This window comes from Octopus bimaculoides, chromosome 4 (genome assembly GCF_046866305.1).
Source record: "Octopus bimaculoides isolate indiv1 chromosome 4, ASM4686630v1, whole genome shotgun sequence".
NCBI classification, from domain to species: Eukaryota; Metazoa; Mollusca; class Cephalopoda; order Octopoda; family Octopodidae; genus Octopus; species Octopus bimaculoides.
The window spans coordinates 59,084,413-59,103,983 of NC_142931.1; the positions used below are offsets into that span (position 1 = coordinate 59,084,413).

Consider the following 19,571-nt stretch of genomic DNA (forward strand, 5'->3'; position numbering starts at 1 on the left):
AGATAAATTGACCGTCTGCATAGATGAAAAGGGCCAATTATTATATATATATATATACATTATCTTTTAATCTTTTACATGTTCCACTCACTAGACTGCAGCCATGATAGGGCACTAGCTTGAGGAATTTTAGTCGAACTAATATCAACCCCAGTACCTATTTCCTTTCTAAGCTTGGTTCTTATTCTATCAGTCTCAGCTGTTAAACTGTTAAGTTATGGGGACATAAACACACCAACACCAGTTGTCGAATGGTTGTGGGGGACAAACATAGACACAAAAAAGACACACACGTGCGTGTGTGTGTGTCTCTCTCTCTCTCTCTCTATATATATATGTATATATATATATACATATATACATACATATATATATACATACATATATATATGCATAATATATATACATACATATATACATACATACATATATACATACATACATATATACATATATACATACATACATACATATATATATACATACATACATACATATATACATACATATATACATACATACATACATATATACATATACATATATACATACATACATACATATATACATATATACATACATACATACATATATATATACATACATACATACATACATACATATATATATATATCCATATATATATATATATATCAATAATAATAAAAGGGTAAAATTAATTAATTAATCAATTAATTAATTAATAATTTTACCAAGTAGTTCGGTACATTAAAATAACCTTTTTGAGTAACATTATACAAATATTCTATAATTATAAGCATAATTATAATCAGGGGTCAGCTAATTGCTTTGCCATGTACCGAATTTAGAAATAGCAGTTAAAATACCATTCTGCTACCATAAATATCTCCCAGACAGTAACACACTTTTTTTTTACGTAGGCAAAGAGAAAACATAACGAATCCAGTCCTGGTTAAATATCAGTTATACGATGACACTGGATTGCATACATATTTAATTCTAACACTCTCAAATTTATATTTGAAATGCTGCACTGATGAGGTGAAATAAGTAAGTAAATATAACTTTACTTTAATCCCGAAATGCGTATGTAGCTAATCTAAGTTGTGTGGATTCGTTATTTTATCTCTTTGTTTCACAAATAAGGTATTTTTCATTCCAGTGGCCATTACACGTCTACCAAATTATGGGATATTGTTTACAGGAAAATGTAAATAATGTCTCAATGTCCCTATTTTATGCTCAGACAGTATTATTTATGACGTCATGTCGAACTGACATTTACAACACATACTCACAAACACACACACAACCAATAGGCTCCTTTTGGTTTCTGTTTGTCAATTTCACTGATAAGGCATAGATTGATCTGAGGTGATACTAGTAGAAAACATTTGCCGAAGATGTCACACTGCAAAACCAAACCTGAAACCAGATGGATGCGATATGAATTTGGTAACCACACAGCTATGCCTTCACATGTGTGTGTAGAGAGATTAAAATGCTAATGAACAGAATGTAAGCAGATGAAACATTGAACACTAATGTAAATGACATCAACTACTATGATGGCGTAGCAGGACCATTTCATATTATTATAACAGATTTCTCTAGTTAGTACTACAATACATTACATTACGCTGTATACTTTCTATAATTAATATATACTTATTGTAAGGCAGTGATCTGACAGAATCATTAGCATGCATGGCAAAATGCTTAGTGGCATTTCATTCATCTTTATGTTTGAGTTCAAATTCCACCAAGGCTGAGTTTGCCTTTCATCCTTTCAGGGTTGGTAAAATAAGTACCAGTTGAACACTATGGTTGATTTAATCGACTAGGCCCCTCCTCCGAATTTGCTGGCTTTGTGCCAAAATTTAAAATCTATATTTTATTATCATTGTATTATTATTCATGTCTGAGGTATGATGGCAGGGAATTAGAGTTACCTTACTCAGTTTCTTCAGTTGAAAGGTTGGGTAGATCTGGTTTCTTGTATGTGTACTGCTTTAGTGACTTGTCAAAATGTCATACAATGTAGCTGTGTTGTAGAATGTCAAGACTAGGTGCAGGCATAGTTGTGTGGTTAAGAAGTTTGCTTTCAAACTACATGGTTTTATGTTGTCTCACTGCATAGCACCACAAGCATCTTCTAGTATAGGTTCAGGTTGACTAAAGCATTGTGAGTAAATTTGGTAGATGGAAATTGAAAGAAGCCCATCATATATATGTGTGTGTTTCTCTCTCCTTGCCTTGACATTGCATGCTAGCTGTAAATGAGTCTGTCATTCAAGCATTGTCTTTCATTTCCAATTTTCTGTGAGAACATTTCAGGACATGGGGAAAATATTACCTTGCCTGGAAACAGGTGAGGGTTGGCAACAGGAAGGGCACTGAGCTATTGAAAATTTACCTTAATAAATGCCATCCAACCTATGCCAGCATGAAAAAGTGGACGTTAAAACAATGATGATGATGATGATTGTTTCCTTGCTACCTGCTACAAAAACACAGCAACAGCCCCATTTCATTCAAAAGGTAAGGCCAAGAAGGTTTTGAAATCTTAATGGACTTAGCATTATTGATCCAAACTAAATACAAAGAATAAAGAAATTTGAATAGAATCAATAATATAAAAGCACATCTGTGTATTTAAAACATCATAATTAGAAGAAAAAAAAATCGAAAAAGTTCAGTCAAATACAAGCCTGCACAATCAATTGATTTTTGGCTGGTAGTAAATTTCAAAATTAAAAGGAAAATAAGCAAAGTCAGATAAGGGGTGAAGTATAGAAACATCATCATCATCATTTTAATGTCCACTTGAATGATGTATGCAAAACAATCTTAACTGAGATTTCAGTATGGTACCAGAGGACAAATATGTCAAAGCAAATTTTATTGTATACCAGAGAAATATTGTATAACAGAAAAGTGCCTTAATAGAATTATTACAGGATATTCATCTTTAAACTGTAGACAGCTGAATGGTTAATAAGTTTGCTATACAAACACTTGGGTTTCAAGTCAGTTCCATTATAAAGCATCTTGGACAGTATCTTCTACTATGTATTATTTATAACATCATCTGCTTCAAGTTTCACCATTTCAAAACATGAATTAGTTCACATTCTCTCATGGCTTCTAAATTCTTACGTTGCCAACAACAAGCAATTCTTGAGGATTAAAACAAGGTTTCTAAAATGAAAGGAGAAATTGGAAGGATTGCTTTGGTCCAATGGTAGAACATCTGTCATGTCTACTGAAGATGCAGGTTCAAGTCTAATAGGTAGCTTTCAACTCTTTATCCCAAGTGTATTTTAACCCAATATTTACACTTATTTGTAGCTTTATCAGCTTTCAGTTTCCCCTTTCCATATACATATATATATTAGGAAGTTAAAATTTATGGTTGGTCATAGAGTGATCATTGGTTATGCACCTATAAAGTGCTTAACAGTATAGGTGACCCAACAGTCAGCCATAAAAATGATCACAAGTCGTAATTTTTAACTTCCTAAAAATTACATTACTGTTTTCATGCTTTAGAGTGTGCTTCTTTCTTGGATATATGAACTACTGACAATATATATATATATATATATTGTATGCGATGGTTTTTGGTAAGCAGCATCAATTTTTACAATTCTGTAAATAATAATAGTATTTTATAAGCTTAAAGCTTATAAGCGATCACCGTGCAATGACTAATGAAGAACCAGTTATTTTCTTAATGACTAATTTAGGTCAAGAAATGCATGGGAGACGACTTAGAGAATTAAAATCAGTTTTAAAAAATCTAATACTATAAAATGACAACTTCAGACATGTTTTGATATTATTAGACCTCAGCAGCATAGTCTAACGGTTAATGCAGATCTTAGAGAAGTGTGTGTGTGTGTGTGAACGAACACGAACAGAAGTTATCTTTAAAAAAATATGAAGGAATATCCACGGTCGCCTGCTGTATGAAAAGCAAGTAGTAAAGCAATCACTTACAAAATGTAGTGAATCAAGAAATAATTAATGTAAAATTACATCCAAAGTGAGAAAGACAAATTAATTAAATTTTGGAGGCTGACTTTTCTGTTTTTCTTAATTGTTAGTCATGGAGAGCAATAAAATTTTTTTTTTTTAATAAAAAAAAAACCCCGAAAAAGAGAACCTACAGTGTTTAAATTAAAAGGAATAGAGCAGACTCACTCGTTTGCATGCTGAACAAATTTATATAGACGCCTATGGAATAGACATATAAATAAATAACCATAAATGTGGGGAGGGAAATATACACCCACACACACACATCCAGTATTTATCCTCAAACTTAATTTTTAAACTAAACAATAATAATTGTTAATGCCATAACCTTTTCGTTTTTTATACCAAATTAGTCCTGACCGAAGAGATCTATGACGATAGGCAATGCAGCCATCACCAAACAGCATTTAAAAAAAATAAACTCGTGCTCCCTTTTTTGAGACGACAGAGTAAGATTAAAGGGACATGTGGCTGCTATTTCTAGTATGACGAGCGATCACATAGAGGATCCCTGTATGTTTTCTTTTTGTTTAGTCCTAGGTACGACTCGATCGATAAGACACATGATCAAAGACATTCCCGCCATGACCATCATGTCTTTTTATATATCAGGGATTTTATCCAATTTGTCATTCCTTTTTCCAAGGTAAGAGGTATGATTTGAGGGAGATTTAGCCGCAATTTCTAGCACTTGGCGGGTCTAGTCTGCAAAGGTAATAATATTCATTGATTTTATGAAGACGAGAACGCGTCATTCTTGCATAACAACTCGTACATAAGCTCGCAAAAAAAAAGGAAAACAAAAGTCACTGGCAACAGCAGTTATTGGTTTGCCATATTAATCAATGTATGTGTTTGTGTGACTACGAAGCAGACGTGAAAAGTTCCACTCGGCTCATAATCAGCAGATGTTGGGTACGACGAATGTGGTGCTAATGAAGGAGAACACACACACACACACACACACACACACACATACACCTCAAGGTGAGTGCGAGCCAAAGAGGGAGTCTCTAAGTGGTCGTTCGATCTGCTAGCAATAACAGCCAATTCTAATTTACACACTCCGTCTAAAAAATGAGACTCCTAGTATAATGGTAGTGTTGTGTCGCGCGATTTGCTAGATATAAAGAGTACATTGGATAGTTTTCCGGAATATACTATCCAAAAAAGAAGTTTAGATGGTATGTATGAACCAATCTAAATCGCCCTCAAATCACACTCCACTGCCTTAAAAATATATCAGAGAATGTAGTCTGATATATTTACAGAAAGTGATAGAAAAGTGTCTGCTCGATCTAAAGAACAATTTACAAGGCGAGTGCGGTAGACATTAAACGAAGTAGTTGTGTAATGTGCAATATTAAGAAAGAAAAAATTAGAAAACATCAAATGCTTGTTGTTTAAAGATTTTAAATAACCTTGGAGGGAGTTTCTTTCTACTTATTGCAAGAATAATATCTGTTAATTGAAGTTTTCCAACTCACTTTATTACATATCTGAGACTCAAATGTATTTGCGCATGTGTATATGTATGACGCAGTGGTTAAGAGGATCGCTCCGTAATTAAGCCACAGGTTCGAACTCACTGCATAGCAACTTGAGCTTTGCGAATGAATTGAAACAGAGAAGCTTTTTGGTTTCAACCCTTTCTTTCAATTTTACTGAAAATTTCGCAACTTTTTCCATTCTTAATTTCTTTTAAAAAAATGATTTGTAATTTTCGAAATTGGTATGAAAAACTGCATCTGTGTGGAAATTTTCAAGAACCTTGGTAGCGGTAGTTCAAATCGAAACGATCTCGAGAGAGCGGAAAACTGTAAGCTCGGATGGATTACACCGATGATTCAAAGGGTCAGCTTTGTCACACTGTTTCTGACTGGGGATAACATGAAGTATCTATGGAATACTTGGTCAGTCACACACTAATTCAGTGATAATGTAGTTCGGTTGACAGAACAACTGATTGCTTGCTTATCGTCGAAACCAACGGAGGATCAGTTTACTGCATACACTATGTTACGAAACTTGTTTCAGAAATGTGTGTAAAGACTGAGTGATCATGTATACAATCATTTTTATAAGTATATGTATGTCTATGTGTGCGGGTGTTATCTAGCCCCACCCCTTGTCAACCCTAATCGAACAGACCTACGATGAAAATCATTCCAACCGTGACCATCTATTCTTATCCTTAGTGCATCTAAAACTACGTTATGTGTCCTTCCCATTTAAAAGTGTAAGGCGTGATTTAAGAGGATTTGGTTGTTATTTCTAGCAAGTCTACCGACCGCGTTGAACTTTCATATAGCCTTCATATGTGTGCAAGCAGTTTAGAAATATTTTTGTATACATTTGTGCATGTATACATGTGTGTGTGAGAGAGAGAGAGGGGGGGGGGAGAGTAAGTAATCAATTTCAGAAATGTACATGGTTCTTATGTATGTGTGCAAATGTACATTAAGTGCGTGCTAAATGCGCAAAACTGTCATTGAAATTACATGAACCTGAAAGAAAAACATGAGATTGGCAAATTGAATAATTAGGCAAAACAAACTGAATAAACAAATTCACAAGTAGTTACCCTACCTTTCTTTTAGAAACAGGACGGCCTCTTCGAGCCAAGACAGGTGCGACAGGAGTAGCTGTTTTGGTCATTCTATTGCCACGGGGTTGCGCATTAGTAGTAAATAAAGAAACCTTGTTTTGTAGTTGCTTCTCTCTGCAGGGATGACCAAGTTTACTGAGGACAGCTGACTGTTGCCTATTTTCACGACGTCCTTGACAAGAGCCGATGGACGGAGATGACTTGGACGTGTCTGTTTCGCCAGCTGTCGTAACTGTGACACAAGACGACAAAGAAGATTTTAACTTGGAGAGAGCGTCATGAACTAGTTCAGCGCTGCTCGGAAAATGCGATGTTCCAATAGCTTTTTTGAATTTATTACAGCTAGTGTTAATATCATCACCACCGCCACCTCCATTACAATCCTCAACATCACTACTACTGCTAATTCCATTTTTGTCATTACCATTAGCATTGTTGTTGTTGCTATCGGCTTTATAATTGTTGACTATTCGTGATATTAACGTGTTATTCATATTTTTACTATGTACTGTCTGTCTAGCGGAAAGTGTGCAAGAAGAGTGCCTCTCATTACTATTGTTGTCATTGTTTTCGTTGTTGTTACTGTCATTTTCCGTAAAAGTATCAGTCATAACAGCATCACCAGAGGAATTATCGTTTATAAGTAATTTTTTATCCCATTCACTTTCCTTCCCATTTTGTGTGCCGGTGAATGCGGTTGTTTCCGTCAACCTATTCTCTTTACATTGCCAGTTTTCTGTATTCCTCTTCACGTTGGTATTCGTCGTTTTCGACGAAGCCTGTTCTTTTCTTGAATTTCTTGTTGACAGTGTTGAAGTGTAGCAGGGTGGTGAAGTTGTTAATATTGTTGCTGTTGTAGTAACATTAACGTTTGTTTTTTTAGTTCCTCTACTACCGGCTTCATTTTCCGAACATTGATAATTACTTGCAGTTTTATCCAGGTGGCTATCACTACTTGTAGTAGAAGTTGGGTTTAGTTCTTCGGTGTCAACCACAGTGACATGAGATCTGTTCGATGAATTTTTTCGGTTACCAGGACTGACGACACTTTCTGAAACATTCATCACATCGGTAGTAGAAGTTGAATTGTTACTAGGTTGTTGTCCAAGGGCGCGAATCTTTTGATTGGATTGGTTTGAATTATGAACTTGTCCGCCGATATGATTGATTCGCCACTTGGCCGCATTCCTATAACTTGTGCTGCCCTTGTAATCAACTTTGAAAACCACTTCACTGTCCACCAATTTTTCTAGGATGGCTTCTGTATCTTCAAAGCTTATCCCATGTTTGCGTTGTAGCATGTTGCTAATGCGATCTAAATCTGGGCGAGCTTTCCTTTTCCGTAATTGGTCAATTGTCTCCAAAATGACATCTTTAAACTTTATACCCAGCATTTTGCCTGGGTCAGACGCTCGTTTCTGTGCCAGTTTGAGGGAATAAAAAAAGTTTCCTTTACGTCAAAAATCACTGGTCCAACCATTTACCTTCCTAACTCATCATATATGCGTAGGTGAACAATGACGGAAGAAGAGAAAAAAGAAAGAGAATAAAAACAGTGTTGATTCTGCAAGTCCTTGTATTTTTGAACGACAACAAAGAAATTTTGGGAATCGTACTTAGTTTTGCAATTCTTTATCTCCTGAAAGGAATTAAAATTTGGCGATCGGACTGTCTGCTTTGTGAACTGGCCTCCGTGAATGTGCTGTTTTCTATAGGCCAGCCTACATGGATGTGTATGAAACGCGTGAGAAAGCAAGTGCGAGGGCTGAGTAAAAAAAAAAAAAACTTAATACTAAGGAAATAAAAAAATTAGAAATAGAAAATAAGATATGTTTAAAATAGCTGCAGAAGAGAAGAAAAAAGACATGAGATATTTAAATAAATGATGGAAAACAAAACAAAAAAAAACAAGGGAAAGAGTGAAAGACAAAGGTAGTATATAAAGTAAAAGCGAACAGTTCGTTGTCAGAGTGTTGGATAGAAAGAGTAAAGAATAATAGACGATGGATAGTGTGGGAGTCGAATGGTATAGCGAAAACACCAAGGATAACAGAATGAAGAAATGAGAGAAGAGGTGAAAAAGTTGTACTGTGTAAGGGATAGTGGAGAAGGCGACGACTACAGAGCAACAGAATAGCCTTAACGTATAGAGCGTGAGTGCGGTTGCGCAGACATTACAACTATGCTGCATTCTGGGACCCGAACAGAGCGCCTTGTCTGGCTGACAGTCAGTCTCCCGCCGTGGTTACCTACTTTTTCTTTTTCTTTTATAAAATTCCCACTCGAATTAATGTTGGCGGGCACGTGTAGTTCTTTCATTCATTCTCTCAGTCTAAGATAATGTTACGTATCTTTCTTTTTGTTTCATTTCTATCGATTTATACGACTTAGTCTTCTACGGAAAAGAAAAAGCTTTATGTATTACCTACCATGGTGTAAAATCACGCTTGTTACAGATATTGATAGCCAAAAAAACAATTTTTGCGTGTGTGTGTGTATTAGCGTATATGTGTATGTAGTTGTCATTGATATACTTAAAATGAAAAACAAAACAAGCTCTGTGAATAAGGTAACCAGGTGGTGATGTGGTTACTGTATGCGTTGTTTATATCCCTCGGTTATTTCTGTTTTTTGTTTCGCAGCCAAAACATTTAGTGAGTTGCTTTTTCCTTAATCCCATGTGTAAGATGGTAGGTTGATTCTCACTGGACATGAGTGAGGTACGCTGGGAGACGGCGTTCATCTGTTTCTCAGCTCACAGGAGCGGGTGCTTATGCTTGTAACCTTCAGCATCCGAACACCATGGATCTTATCCAAAACCAACTTCTGTCATTGAACCTGAACCAATGATAACACGTTCAGACTTCCACAATGAAAATAATAAATATGACTACCATAAAAAAAACCTTTTATAAAGTTCAATTTTATCTTTCCTTTTTTTTTTCTTTTTGCTTTTGTGGTAGAGTTAGACATAATCCATCATCCAGTTTACCACTTGAACCTTGAGGTGTGAGCATTGGGTCCATTTCACGGATAGAGGGGATAACTTCCTTTCTTCCTTTAATCAGCCTAAAAGACCCTGAAAATATTCTGCAGGAATGATGCCATTCTTCTAATCTTTCTTTTAATTCAGAAAAGGAAAGAATAAAATGTATTAAACGGACATGAAATTGAGGATTAACAATTTTTCCATGTACTATGGCAAAAATCGCGTCTTCTCAAGCGTGAAAATTCATTTTACACTTGCATATATTGCATATGTAATAATGAAAAGTTATATGCTGTGAGCACTAAATTTTCTCTGTTAATGTTCTTGAGAACAAGATATGCATTATCTGTAGGTTATATATACTTGTAACTTTGTGAATATTTCAGCGTAATCTGCGAAGAACTTTCTTACTAAATCAAATTTTGCTTATCTCAAACTCTTGTATTTTACTTGGAATTGATAGCGATTATTTATAGAAAGCAACCTCGGTTCTCGAGGTTCTAAAGCCGAATTGTTCGAGAACCGAATTATTTTATCCCATTACAATTAATGTAAAAGAAATTAATTCGTTTCCAAGCACCAGATAAATGCTTACACTATATATTTTGGTATAAAAACGTTTATTCAAACTGTAAATAACACAAAAGTGTGTTATTTCTTAGCGACCCCTTCCATAAAGACTTCTGGTAACTGTCTTTTGGGGGGTTTCTTCCCTTCTCTTTGGCTGAGATAAATCTTTCTCTGGGGTTTCTTTTCTTTTTTCTTTCAGTAAAAATCTGTCCAATGTTAATTGTTTTTGCTTATGTTGTAATTTTTTTCTAAAATGAGATGTGGCATTGTCATTAAAAAGGTTTACTATTCTATTTGTTACCACTGTATCAGGGTGATATTTTTCCACAAAATTTTGTACATCACCCCATTTAGCACAAATTTATTTGATTAAAGAACTTGGGACATTCTCCTTTTCTTCCTCCTCCTGAGAAGACATTTCTTCAGCCGAAGTCTTTTGCTGCTCATTTTGAAGGTGTACGAGCTCTTCGGTGGTAACCTCAGTACGGTGGTCTTCCACCAGCTCTTCAATATCTTCACTGTCGACATCCAAGCCCATAGTTTTTCCCATAGAGACAATATCATCAACAGTAGCAATTTCCTCAAAAGCAGCAGTACACAGTCTGGCCAAAGTTTCCTCCGTACTGAATTCATGGTTCTGTAACTCAGTTGGTTCCATGCATTATCAATAAGATTAACGCATTTCAGGATATTGAAATGATTTTTCAAAAATTCTCAGAGAATTAACTGAGTGTCATTAGTGACTTGAAAGCACTTTCGAAATAGAGCTTTTGTGTAATTTTTTTAAAAGTTTACAATGACCTATTGGTCCATTGGTTGTATTAGAGGAGTTGTGTTAGGTGGCAGGTATTTGACCTGAATAAAATCAAACTCTTCAACTAAGTCACACTCCTGGATGGTGAGCGGGAGCATTGTCAAACACGAGAAGGCATTTCTATGGCAAGTTTATTTTTTTTTGCAGATGTTTTTTTAACACTCGGAGCAAAAACTTCATGAATCCACTCAATAAAAAATTATTTGGTTACCCAAACCTTTGTACTAGCTCGCCACATAACTCTTCATAACATTGTTTCTTTTGAAAACCCTCGGACTATCGGAATGGTAAACAAGCAATGGCTTGACCTTGAAATCGCCACTTGCGTTGCCGCATAGCAAAAGAGTGAGTCTATCTTTCATTGGCTTGTGCCCTGGCAACGCTCTTTCCTCCTTAATAACATAGGTCCTATTTGGCATTTGTTTCCAAAATAATCCTGTTTCATCCTCATCAAAAACCTGTTGGGGAAGATAACCTCCTTCCTTTATCAAGTCACTAAACACAATCACAAATTTCTCAGCCACCTCGCTATGCCTAATTACATTGTGTATTTCACTTTTCTTAAATATCTCGAACCAGCCTCTATTAGCTTTGAATTTAAAAGTATCACTTTCAGCACTTGTACCAGGGTTTTTTTTTACTAGACCATTATAAATTTCGAATGCTTTCTCACAAATAAATGCTTCACTTATACTGTCAACTGCTGTTTCTCATTTATAAAAAATAAGCAATAACTTTTCCACTTCGAGTATCTTCGGTCTTTGTTTATTAATAATAGTCACTCCTTTTGCAACATCAGCTGCTTTTATCACTTCCTTATTTTTTAGAATAGTAGATATTGTCGATTTAGGCATACCGTACTGCACAGCGTGATCTGACACACGAACGCCATTTTCGTGTTTTGCGATGATTTCTTTCTTCACATCAGTTATTTTTCTCTCAACTTTTCCTTTACCAGTATCACTGCTAGCTTTCTTTGGAGTCATGGCTACGGGCTAATGAAAAGTAAAAAAGGCGCAGTACAATAAAATTGGAAAAGAAAAGCACAGCACACGAATGTATACAACACGGCAGTCGACTCAGAATTGATTCCTTTCGAGTTAACTCGGTTCGGCAACGTTGTTCGAGAACCGAAATTTTGTTCGATAACCAAGGCATTTTCATCTCGAATTTTCTTTTCGAAAATCGATTTGTTCGACGTTCGAGAACCGAAGTTGCTCTGTATATTTTTTCTTTTCATGGAAGTTTAAACATAACATAATATTTTTAGCATTTTACTTTTATGTTTCAGTGATTGCATTATGACCATGCTCAAGCACCGGCTTCAAGATTTTAGTCGAAAGATCGATCCCAGTACTTACCTTTTTTTTAAGCCTATTACTTATTCTATAGATATCTTTTTGCCGAACCGCTAAGTTACAAGCACGTCAACTAACCAACACCAGTTGTTAAGTGGTGATTGGAAAAAACACAAATACACATAAACATATGTGTAAGGTTGTGATTTCGATTCCTTGAGAAGGTGATGCATTGTTTTCTTTACCAAAATACTTTATTTCACGTTGCTCCAGTCCACTCAGCTGACAAAAATGAGTAACCAGGACGCGGACCCGCGTTCCATCGTTCTATCCAGGAGGGAGGAAATTACGCCACAGAATCCGGGAAATTAGCTTCATGAGCCTATGGCCCGGGACAAACTTTTAATCCTTTTGGTGTGTGTGTGTGTGTGTGTGTTTATATATATATATATATATATATATATATACACGCGGAGCAAATAATTCACGAAAAAATAATTTGCAAAGATATCATTGACTCTGTTATTTGACTGTTATTTCCAGCAGGTAGACATACTTAATATGTCCTTGGCCCAGTGCTATAATAGAAGACGTTTGTGCAAGGTGCTGCGCAATACGACCAAAACCCAAACCGCATGGTTCGGAGGCAAGTTTCTCAACCACATAGCCACGCCTGCGCATATCATAGGAATATTTTAGTAGATTGAATTTAACTTCAGGTATGAAGGAATATCACCTGTTACTTGATACATTCCCTAATTATCAGCAGATATCTTGATAGATCTTTTCAACTGGAGTATTATTCGTCGTATGAAGGCGCGTGGTTTATGGTTAGAGTATTCGGATCGTAAGATTGTGAGTTGAATTCCCGGCGACGTGTTGTGTCCTTGAGCTAGACACTCTATTTCATGTTGCTCCAGTCTACTCAGCTGGCAAAAATGAGTAGTACCTGTATTTCAAAGGACAAGCCTTATCACATTCTGTGACACGCTGAATCTCCCTGAGAATTACGTTAAGGGTACGCGTATCTGTGGAGTGCTCAGCCACTTACACATTAACTTACACATATTTCTGCTTCGGCAACCCAATGCTGAATCTGTTCGAAATGTAATGAAAAATAGATCAGTTTCAAAATATTGCTGTCCAAGTCACAAAAGCAAAACTTGAAGGAAATAGTAGTCATTTCCTTTGATTTCTAGATAGAAGCAAATAGGAAATAACACTTACTGACCAAAAAAATTGTTACACAGTTATTAAACAGATGTTATTATCAATAAGTAACATTTTCAAGCCTTATGTAACTAATATTCATCTTCAAAATGTGTAAGCCGAATGCAGTGTCAGGAAAAATGGGTTACAGGAAAAAAGTCACTGGAAAATAAATGTCATATTTTTATTTGAATGCTATAAAAAGCAGAAGTAATAAAACAAAATATATTTAAAACCCGTTACTAACTGTCAGTACATGACTTGTACATAATTTATATATGATGGCATTACACAATGTGAAAGAAAAAAAACAACCTTTTATTCAATTTCTTAAGCTAAGTAAGACTATAAAACAAAAAAATTAAGTCAGTCATTTATTGACTATATTGCATATATACAGAATGAAAGCATCTTACATAATATCGTGGCATTACATGTACATTCAATATTTTTAATGTTGATAACTAAGATGAATATTCCAGCCGGCGCCATCAGGAAACTCCACCACACCTTGTGGTTCTCTCGTCGAGCAACACAAGTTATGAAAGTATTTCTTTTTTCTTCTGTGACTTTTTTTCCTGTGACTTTCATTCGTAGATTCTCGAATTCTGCAGAGGGAATATTAGAGGGTTTTCAAAGATTTTTCTGAAGAGGTAGGGTTGGAGAAAGTATTTAGTTTCGGATCTGAAAAGTGATATACAATAGGAATGACGAGGAAAGGGAGAAATATTCGGTTGACCTTCTGGAAGGGATATGCTAGTAAGTTAATTCAGACGAGCAGATGCCTCTGCAATAGCGAGAAGTGAAATGAAACATGTTTGAAAGTTGGTAAGCGAAATGTAGCTAATCAGTTGTACGTTTTGATCAGTTTTGGATGTTATATGAAATATTGTACGTATGTGTAACAGCAGTAAGTCACATAAATGTAAATCTTATACGAACTTCGGATGCATGGAGCAACAGGCGATCAGGACTAAAAGGATAGCTTAATCATTGCAGGTTGGCAATGTGAGGTCTATGAGAGATCACCAGAAAGTCGTAAGGACTAATATTTTTTGTTCACTATTTTGAGGGTTTTAATAATATATTGTTGTCAAACGTGACCATCCCATCTGTTTGTACATTTTAAATTAATTTGTCCAGTGTTTCCTTCCTTTTCTTAAGATGTGACTAGATGGATATTTAGCTGCCATTCCTAGATGATCGAGTGATCATGTAGAGCAGTCTCAAGGGTACGACCCGGAAACTTCATTTTTATGGTCCGCAGCAGAGCCATTTTTGTGGCCAATATTTTCCTAAAACTTGGTAATTTGTCCTTCATCCCTTCCATACTTCTGTAGCAGCACAACAGCAGCAGCAGTGTTAAACTTGACCTGCCAACTTAATGCGATATGAAATATTGTATGTGTAACAGCACTAACTGTCACATAACGCCAATGTGAATCTTATACGGAAATGGTAAGAAGGGTACAGGTCAGTATCATCTCAATCATTGAAGTCCCTACTCTCCATAAAACAATTTTGGTGAAAAATAAGCCAATAAGGCATATACAATATAATATGAAATATAATCTGTAGGAAAAAAATCATAAATAAATGAAAAAATCCATAAATGGACGTATCATGGCCGTTTTAACACTTTTTAACGAGTAGTATCTGTGATTCCCGCGGAGTCAACCGAAATACCCATGTTATGTATCAATGTGGTCGTTTATATAGTGAACTGGAACATATATATGACTAAAGAAATTTTTAAACGCGTAATTTATAATAAAATTACACTGCTCTTAGAAAGAAAACATGACGCAAAATGGGCTTGATAGACGAAGTGTTAACGTTCTGAACTTGAAACTCGAAGGCTCAAAACAAGTTATAACAATGATGTATGATAGCGTGATGTCTTTCAAGTGTAAACAGCTTGCAGACAGGAAATTAGCTCACTTCACGGTTTTGCGGTCATTGTTGAGGGTTGAATTACAACGCTTGAATGAATATGCAGATATAATTGTAAAACTACACTCAGAGTCTGAGCGACATTCTCAAGACAATTTAAGTTTGTGGCTACTACACTGACTGTGGATGTTAATACTGTTTCTGAGGAAATTCAAATGAAGTTAGTGGACTTCTGTGCGATGCCATGCTGAAGTAGAAATGTGCTGTGGGCGGTGTTTTTTTTATTAGTACCAGTTCTTTCAAAGTGAGAGATTTCTCAACTTGTTGGCTTCATCGTTGCAAATTCTGACCATATTTGGAAGCACATACATTTGAGTAGTTTTTCTCGATATTGAAAATAAATAACTTCGAGTTACGCTCAAGACTGAGTATGGATTGAATTTAAAAATTAACGAAAAAGTTTTGGCAAAAGAAGTAACTAATATCATAGTTTAAAATTTAAGAATTTCTAAATTTACGAGTGCGCGTATGAATGCCAGGAGCTTAGTATTAAATTTAAAGCAATTTCAAAGTAAATTTATGGATTTTTAACTATGATGATAAGACGTTATATTAAATGAAAGGTTGAACTGAGTTTTTTTCTTCTCTATTTCAATGTACTTCAAATTTTCAACAAAACCATTTCGACATAGCTTCTTCGTAATACATGAATACAACATCGTAATAGATGAATAAAACGGAATTAAAAGTTTAAAGAGGAATTAGAAATTGTACGAAATGGGGGAGATTACGTTAGACATTATAAGAATATATTTAAATTCATTTGATGAAATAGCTGGAAAAAGAAAAAAATAATCATAAATTATGATATTCATTATACTAGAACGGAGATAGAAAAGGAAAGTATACATGTCGTGAGACGTAGCCTAACCGACACTGTGTACTACTCGTATCGCAAACCTAATGAAATTTCAAACTGTACCTATAAGCAATATAACCATTTCAAGGTTAATAATCTGGTTAAAATATTTTTCTTAAACTTCATTCAAAAAAGAAAGATGCTCTGTAACATCCATGTGCGACAACAAAACTCTTAGCAGAACTGGTTTTGCTGTAAAAAAAAGGAAGTTTTTATGCGATCGGTAAGTCATAAAAAAAAGCACTTGGTTTAATCCTCCTCTCAATGAATTATCCACATCATAATAGCTAAAATGTTGTTCGAATTGCTTCAGATATACGTTTGCCCCAGCATGAGAATTATATAAAATATTCAATAAAACAGCATTTAAAATCTCTTACTCTTTCTAATTTTGCCTCATTAAATCTTTCTAAATTGAATCAGCTCAACACCAACCAAACTACACATATTTGTTTGAAATTGCATCAACACTATTACTTAGTTCTTTAATTGTAATTGTTTTGCTAAAGTATAGTATACCAATATGCCATACAAATCAATAACTCATCTGAAGTATGCATTAATTTTAGTTTAATCTATCGAAACCCTTAAACTTCATTTCAATACGCATACATTCTGGAATCCCCTCGGAAGAAACTTCATTTCGATTTCTAACAATATCTGAGACTCGGAGACTAAGAATGAGCACTGAAACCTAAAATGAAGAAACATTTTCTCTAAAGCAAATTCATTCATCAGAAACAAATGAACTTGTGGTCTCTGCACAACTAAGAGCGACAAAAACATTTTTGTCAAAGTTCTACCAACACTCTTCTACACAAGAAAAAAAAAAAAAAAAAAAGAGAGATAAACGCCCAGAAAGAATTCCGTCTTACCAACATAAAATGCTAAAGTTCTTTTTCAAATGTAAACAGCATTGTAGTCACTCTGACCTACTGTGTAACTATTTTAACTACCAACACTGTTAGGCAGCTCCCAACAAGAACTCACAAAGTATGTATTTTTCTTAACGCCATTTATGATCTCAAGGAGCATTTTTGACCTCATACATTCCCAAATAGGTAATCTAATATTGTAATCTCACACTCCAAACACATTAATGACACCCTCCCATTCTAGATCCCATCTGTACTTTCTGTCTCCATTTTTCATTGATTGGTGCAGGCATAACTGTATGGCTAAGAAGCTCACTTTGCAACCGCGTAATTTCGGAGTCAGCCCCACTGCGTGGCACCCGAGCCTTGTGAATGAATTTGGTTGACGGAAAGCTTGTGTGTGTGTGTGCGTGCGTGCGTGTCTTTGTGTCTGTGCTTGTCACCCCTCCTCGACAATCAATGTTAGTTAGCTTACGTCCCCGTTACTTAATAATTCAGTAAAAGGGTTCGATAAAATAAGTACTAGACTTATAAAAAATAAGTACTGGGATTTGTTTGACTAAACTCTTCAAGCGGTTCCCCAGCAAGTTTGCAGTCCAATGACTGAAACAAATAAAATATCCTTTACTTCACTAAGTTAATCCTACGACTCTGTTCAGACATTTAAATGTATTTCTAACTTTTATTCCTTCCGTATTTGTATTATTTATTAATGTATAAAGCCCTCATTTAGTATTTCACATATTCAGCAGATACCCTGCTCACTACATTTTTCTTTGTGTATGTGTGTTTATTTGCTGAGTTTGAAGGAAGGAGCAGTATCCATGATCTTTGAGGCCCTCACTGACTGGTTTACTTGTTGCTGTAATAATTCCGTTTAAACTCGTATCTTTCCTGTAGGTCAACAACTTCAGAAAGAAGATTCTTCCTGCATGAATCGGAAGAAGATTCGAGAGAACCGATGTCCTGAAGAGGGAAACTAGACAAAGTGGTCAGTGCAGAGTCGAGGAGTTGGACGAAACAAGGGTGACGAGAGGGGAGACATAAGTGCTTTGTGGTGTCTGAACGGTAGAGGTGCGAAACCAACCAGCTCTGAGGAACAGAGGACATTATAGTAGCGATAAAATGACTGAGAAAGGACACAATACACCTGTGGTCCAGAAATTAGAGGAGTGTGTCTATTAATGATTGAATGCCTGTCAATCAAAGGGCCCTATTCCAGGTGCGGTCCAGGATGTGGTTTGTAGCAGCGGGACCGTTCCAGATGTGAGTGCAATGCTTCTTTGTGAGCCCCACTTGAACCTTACAGAGTGTCAGCAACTGTTGGGCACTGAAGAGAAAGGCCAATTTTGAGGATGCGGCCCTAGCTAAGCTAAGAATGTACTTTCGTCAAGAGAGATCTTCAGTAATAGTGTGACTCTGCACTTGGAGTAACCATGGGAACACTGAGTAGCACTCATTAGTAGTGGTGGTGTGGGCTGTCGTGTAATGTTATTTTCTTGATATGAGTAGTTCCTAACTTTTCCTTTTTCTGTTTTCTCTGTTAAAGGAGCCAAAGTTGGTGTAGCCCACTGAAAAATGTTCTCAATGTCTTCATTCATAAAATCAGTGCAAGTTTGGTGTGTGATATGTAGGTTGGGTGTGAATGATGCACGGTCCGTTAAAGTTAGGGAGAAAAGAAGGATTGTGTACTAACACAATCCTTCTTTTCTCCCTAACTGCATAAGAATGGGCATTTTGAATTTGGTGGTGAGTTGATCATTGATGTATAGAAGGAAGAGAGTGGAAGACAAAATCGAACCCCAGATAACTCCAGAATTGACTGAAATTGGCATAGAAAGAGTTCTGTCATCACGAGTCGCTATGACGCGATCTGATAAAAAGCTAACGACCCAGGAGAAGAGAAACAGCTGAAGCCTATAGGTGGAAAGATTCGATGGGAATCTTTATAGCCGAAGGCCGAAGGCTTTGCTGATGTCTAAAGCAACAATATTGCTTTCACCTAACGTGTCTAAAGTGAGAACCCACTGGTGAGTGACATAAGAGAATAGATCTCCAGTGGATCTTGGCTCCACAGAAGCTGTATTGATGGTCACTGAGGGGAGAGAAGGGAAGGAGAGAAGGGGAGAGAGAAGAGGAAAGAGAGGAAGAGGGAGGAGGAGCAGAGAGAAAGACGAAGAGAGAGAGAGAGAGAGGAAAAGAGGAAAGAAAGAGAAGTATTCTGGGTTGATGACTGTCTTCGCTAACTTAGAGATGTTAGAAGCAAAAGGAATAAAACGATAGTTGGCTGGATTAGGGGGTTGCCTTTCTTTGGAAAGGAACACACTAAAGTATTTATGTATGAGTGTGTGTGTGTGTGAGAAAGAGTCTGAA

General features: G+C 35.9%; 1 protein-coding gene across 1 annotated transcript in view; it reads right to left on the reverse strand.

Moving 5' to 3' along the window:
• The window catches only part of LOC106877354 (uncharacterized), a 62,914-nt gene extending 53,444 nt beyond the window's left edge, over positions 1 to 9,470 (reverse strand). Inside the window, exon 1 of the mRNA XM_014926240.3 lies at positions 6,613 to 9,470. Coding sequence (XP_014781726.1) covers positions 6,613 to 8,025 — 1,413 coding nt within the window. The 5' untranslated portion in view covers positions 8,026 to 9,470. The remainder of the gene's footprint in view (positions 1 to 6,612) is intronic.
• Between the last annotated feature and the right edge of the window lie 10,101 nt (positions 9,471 to 19,571).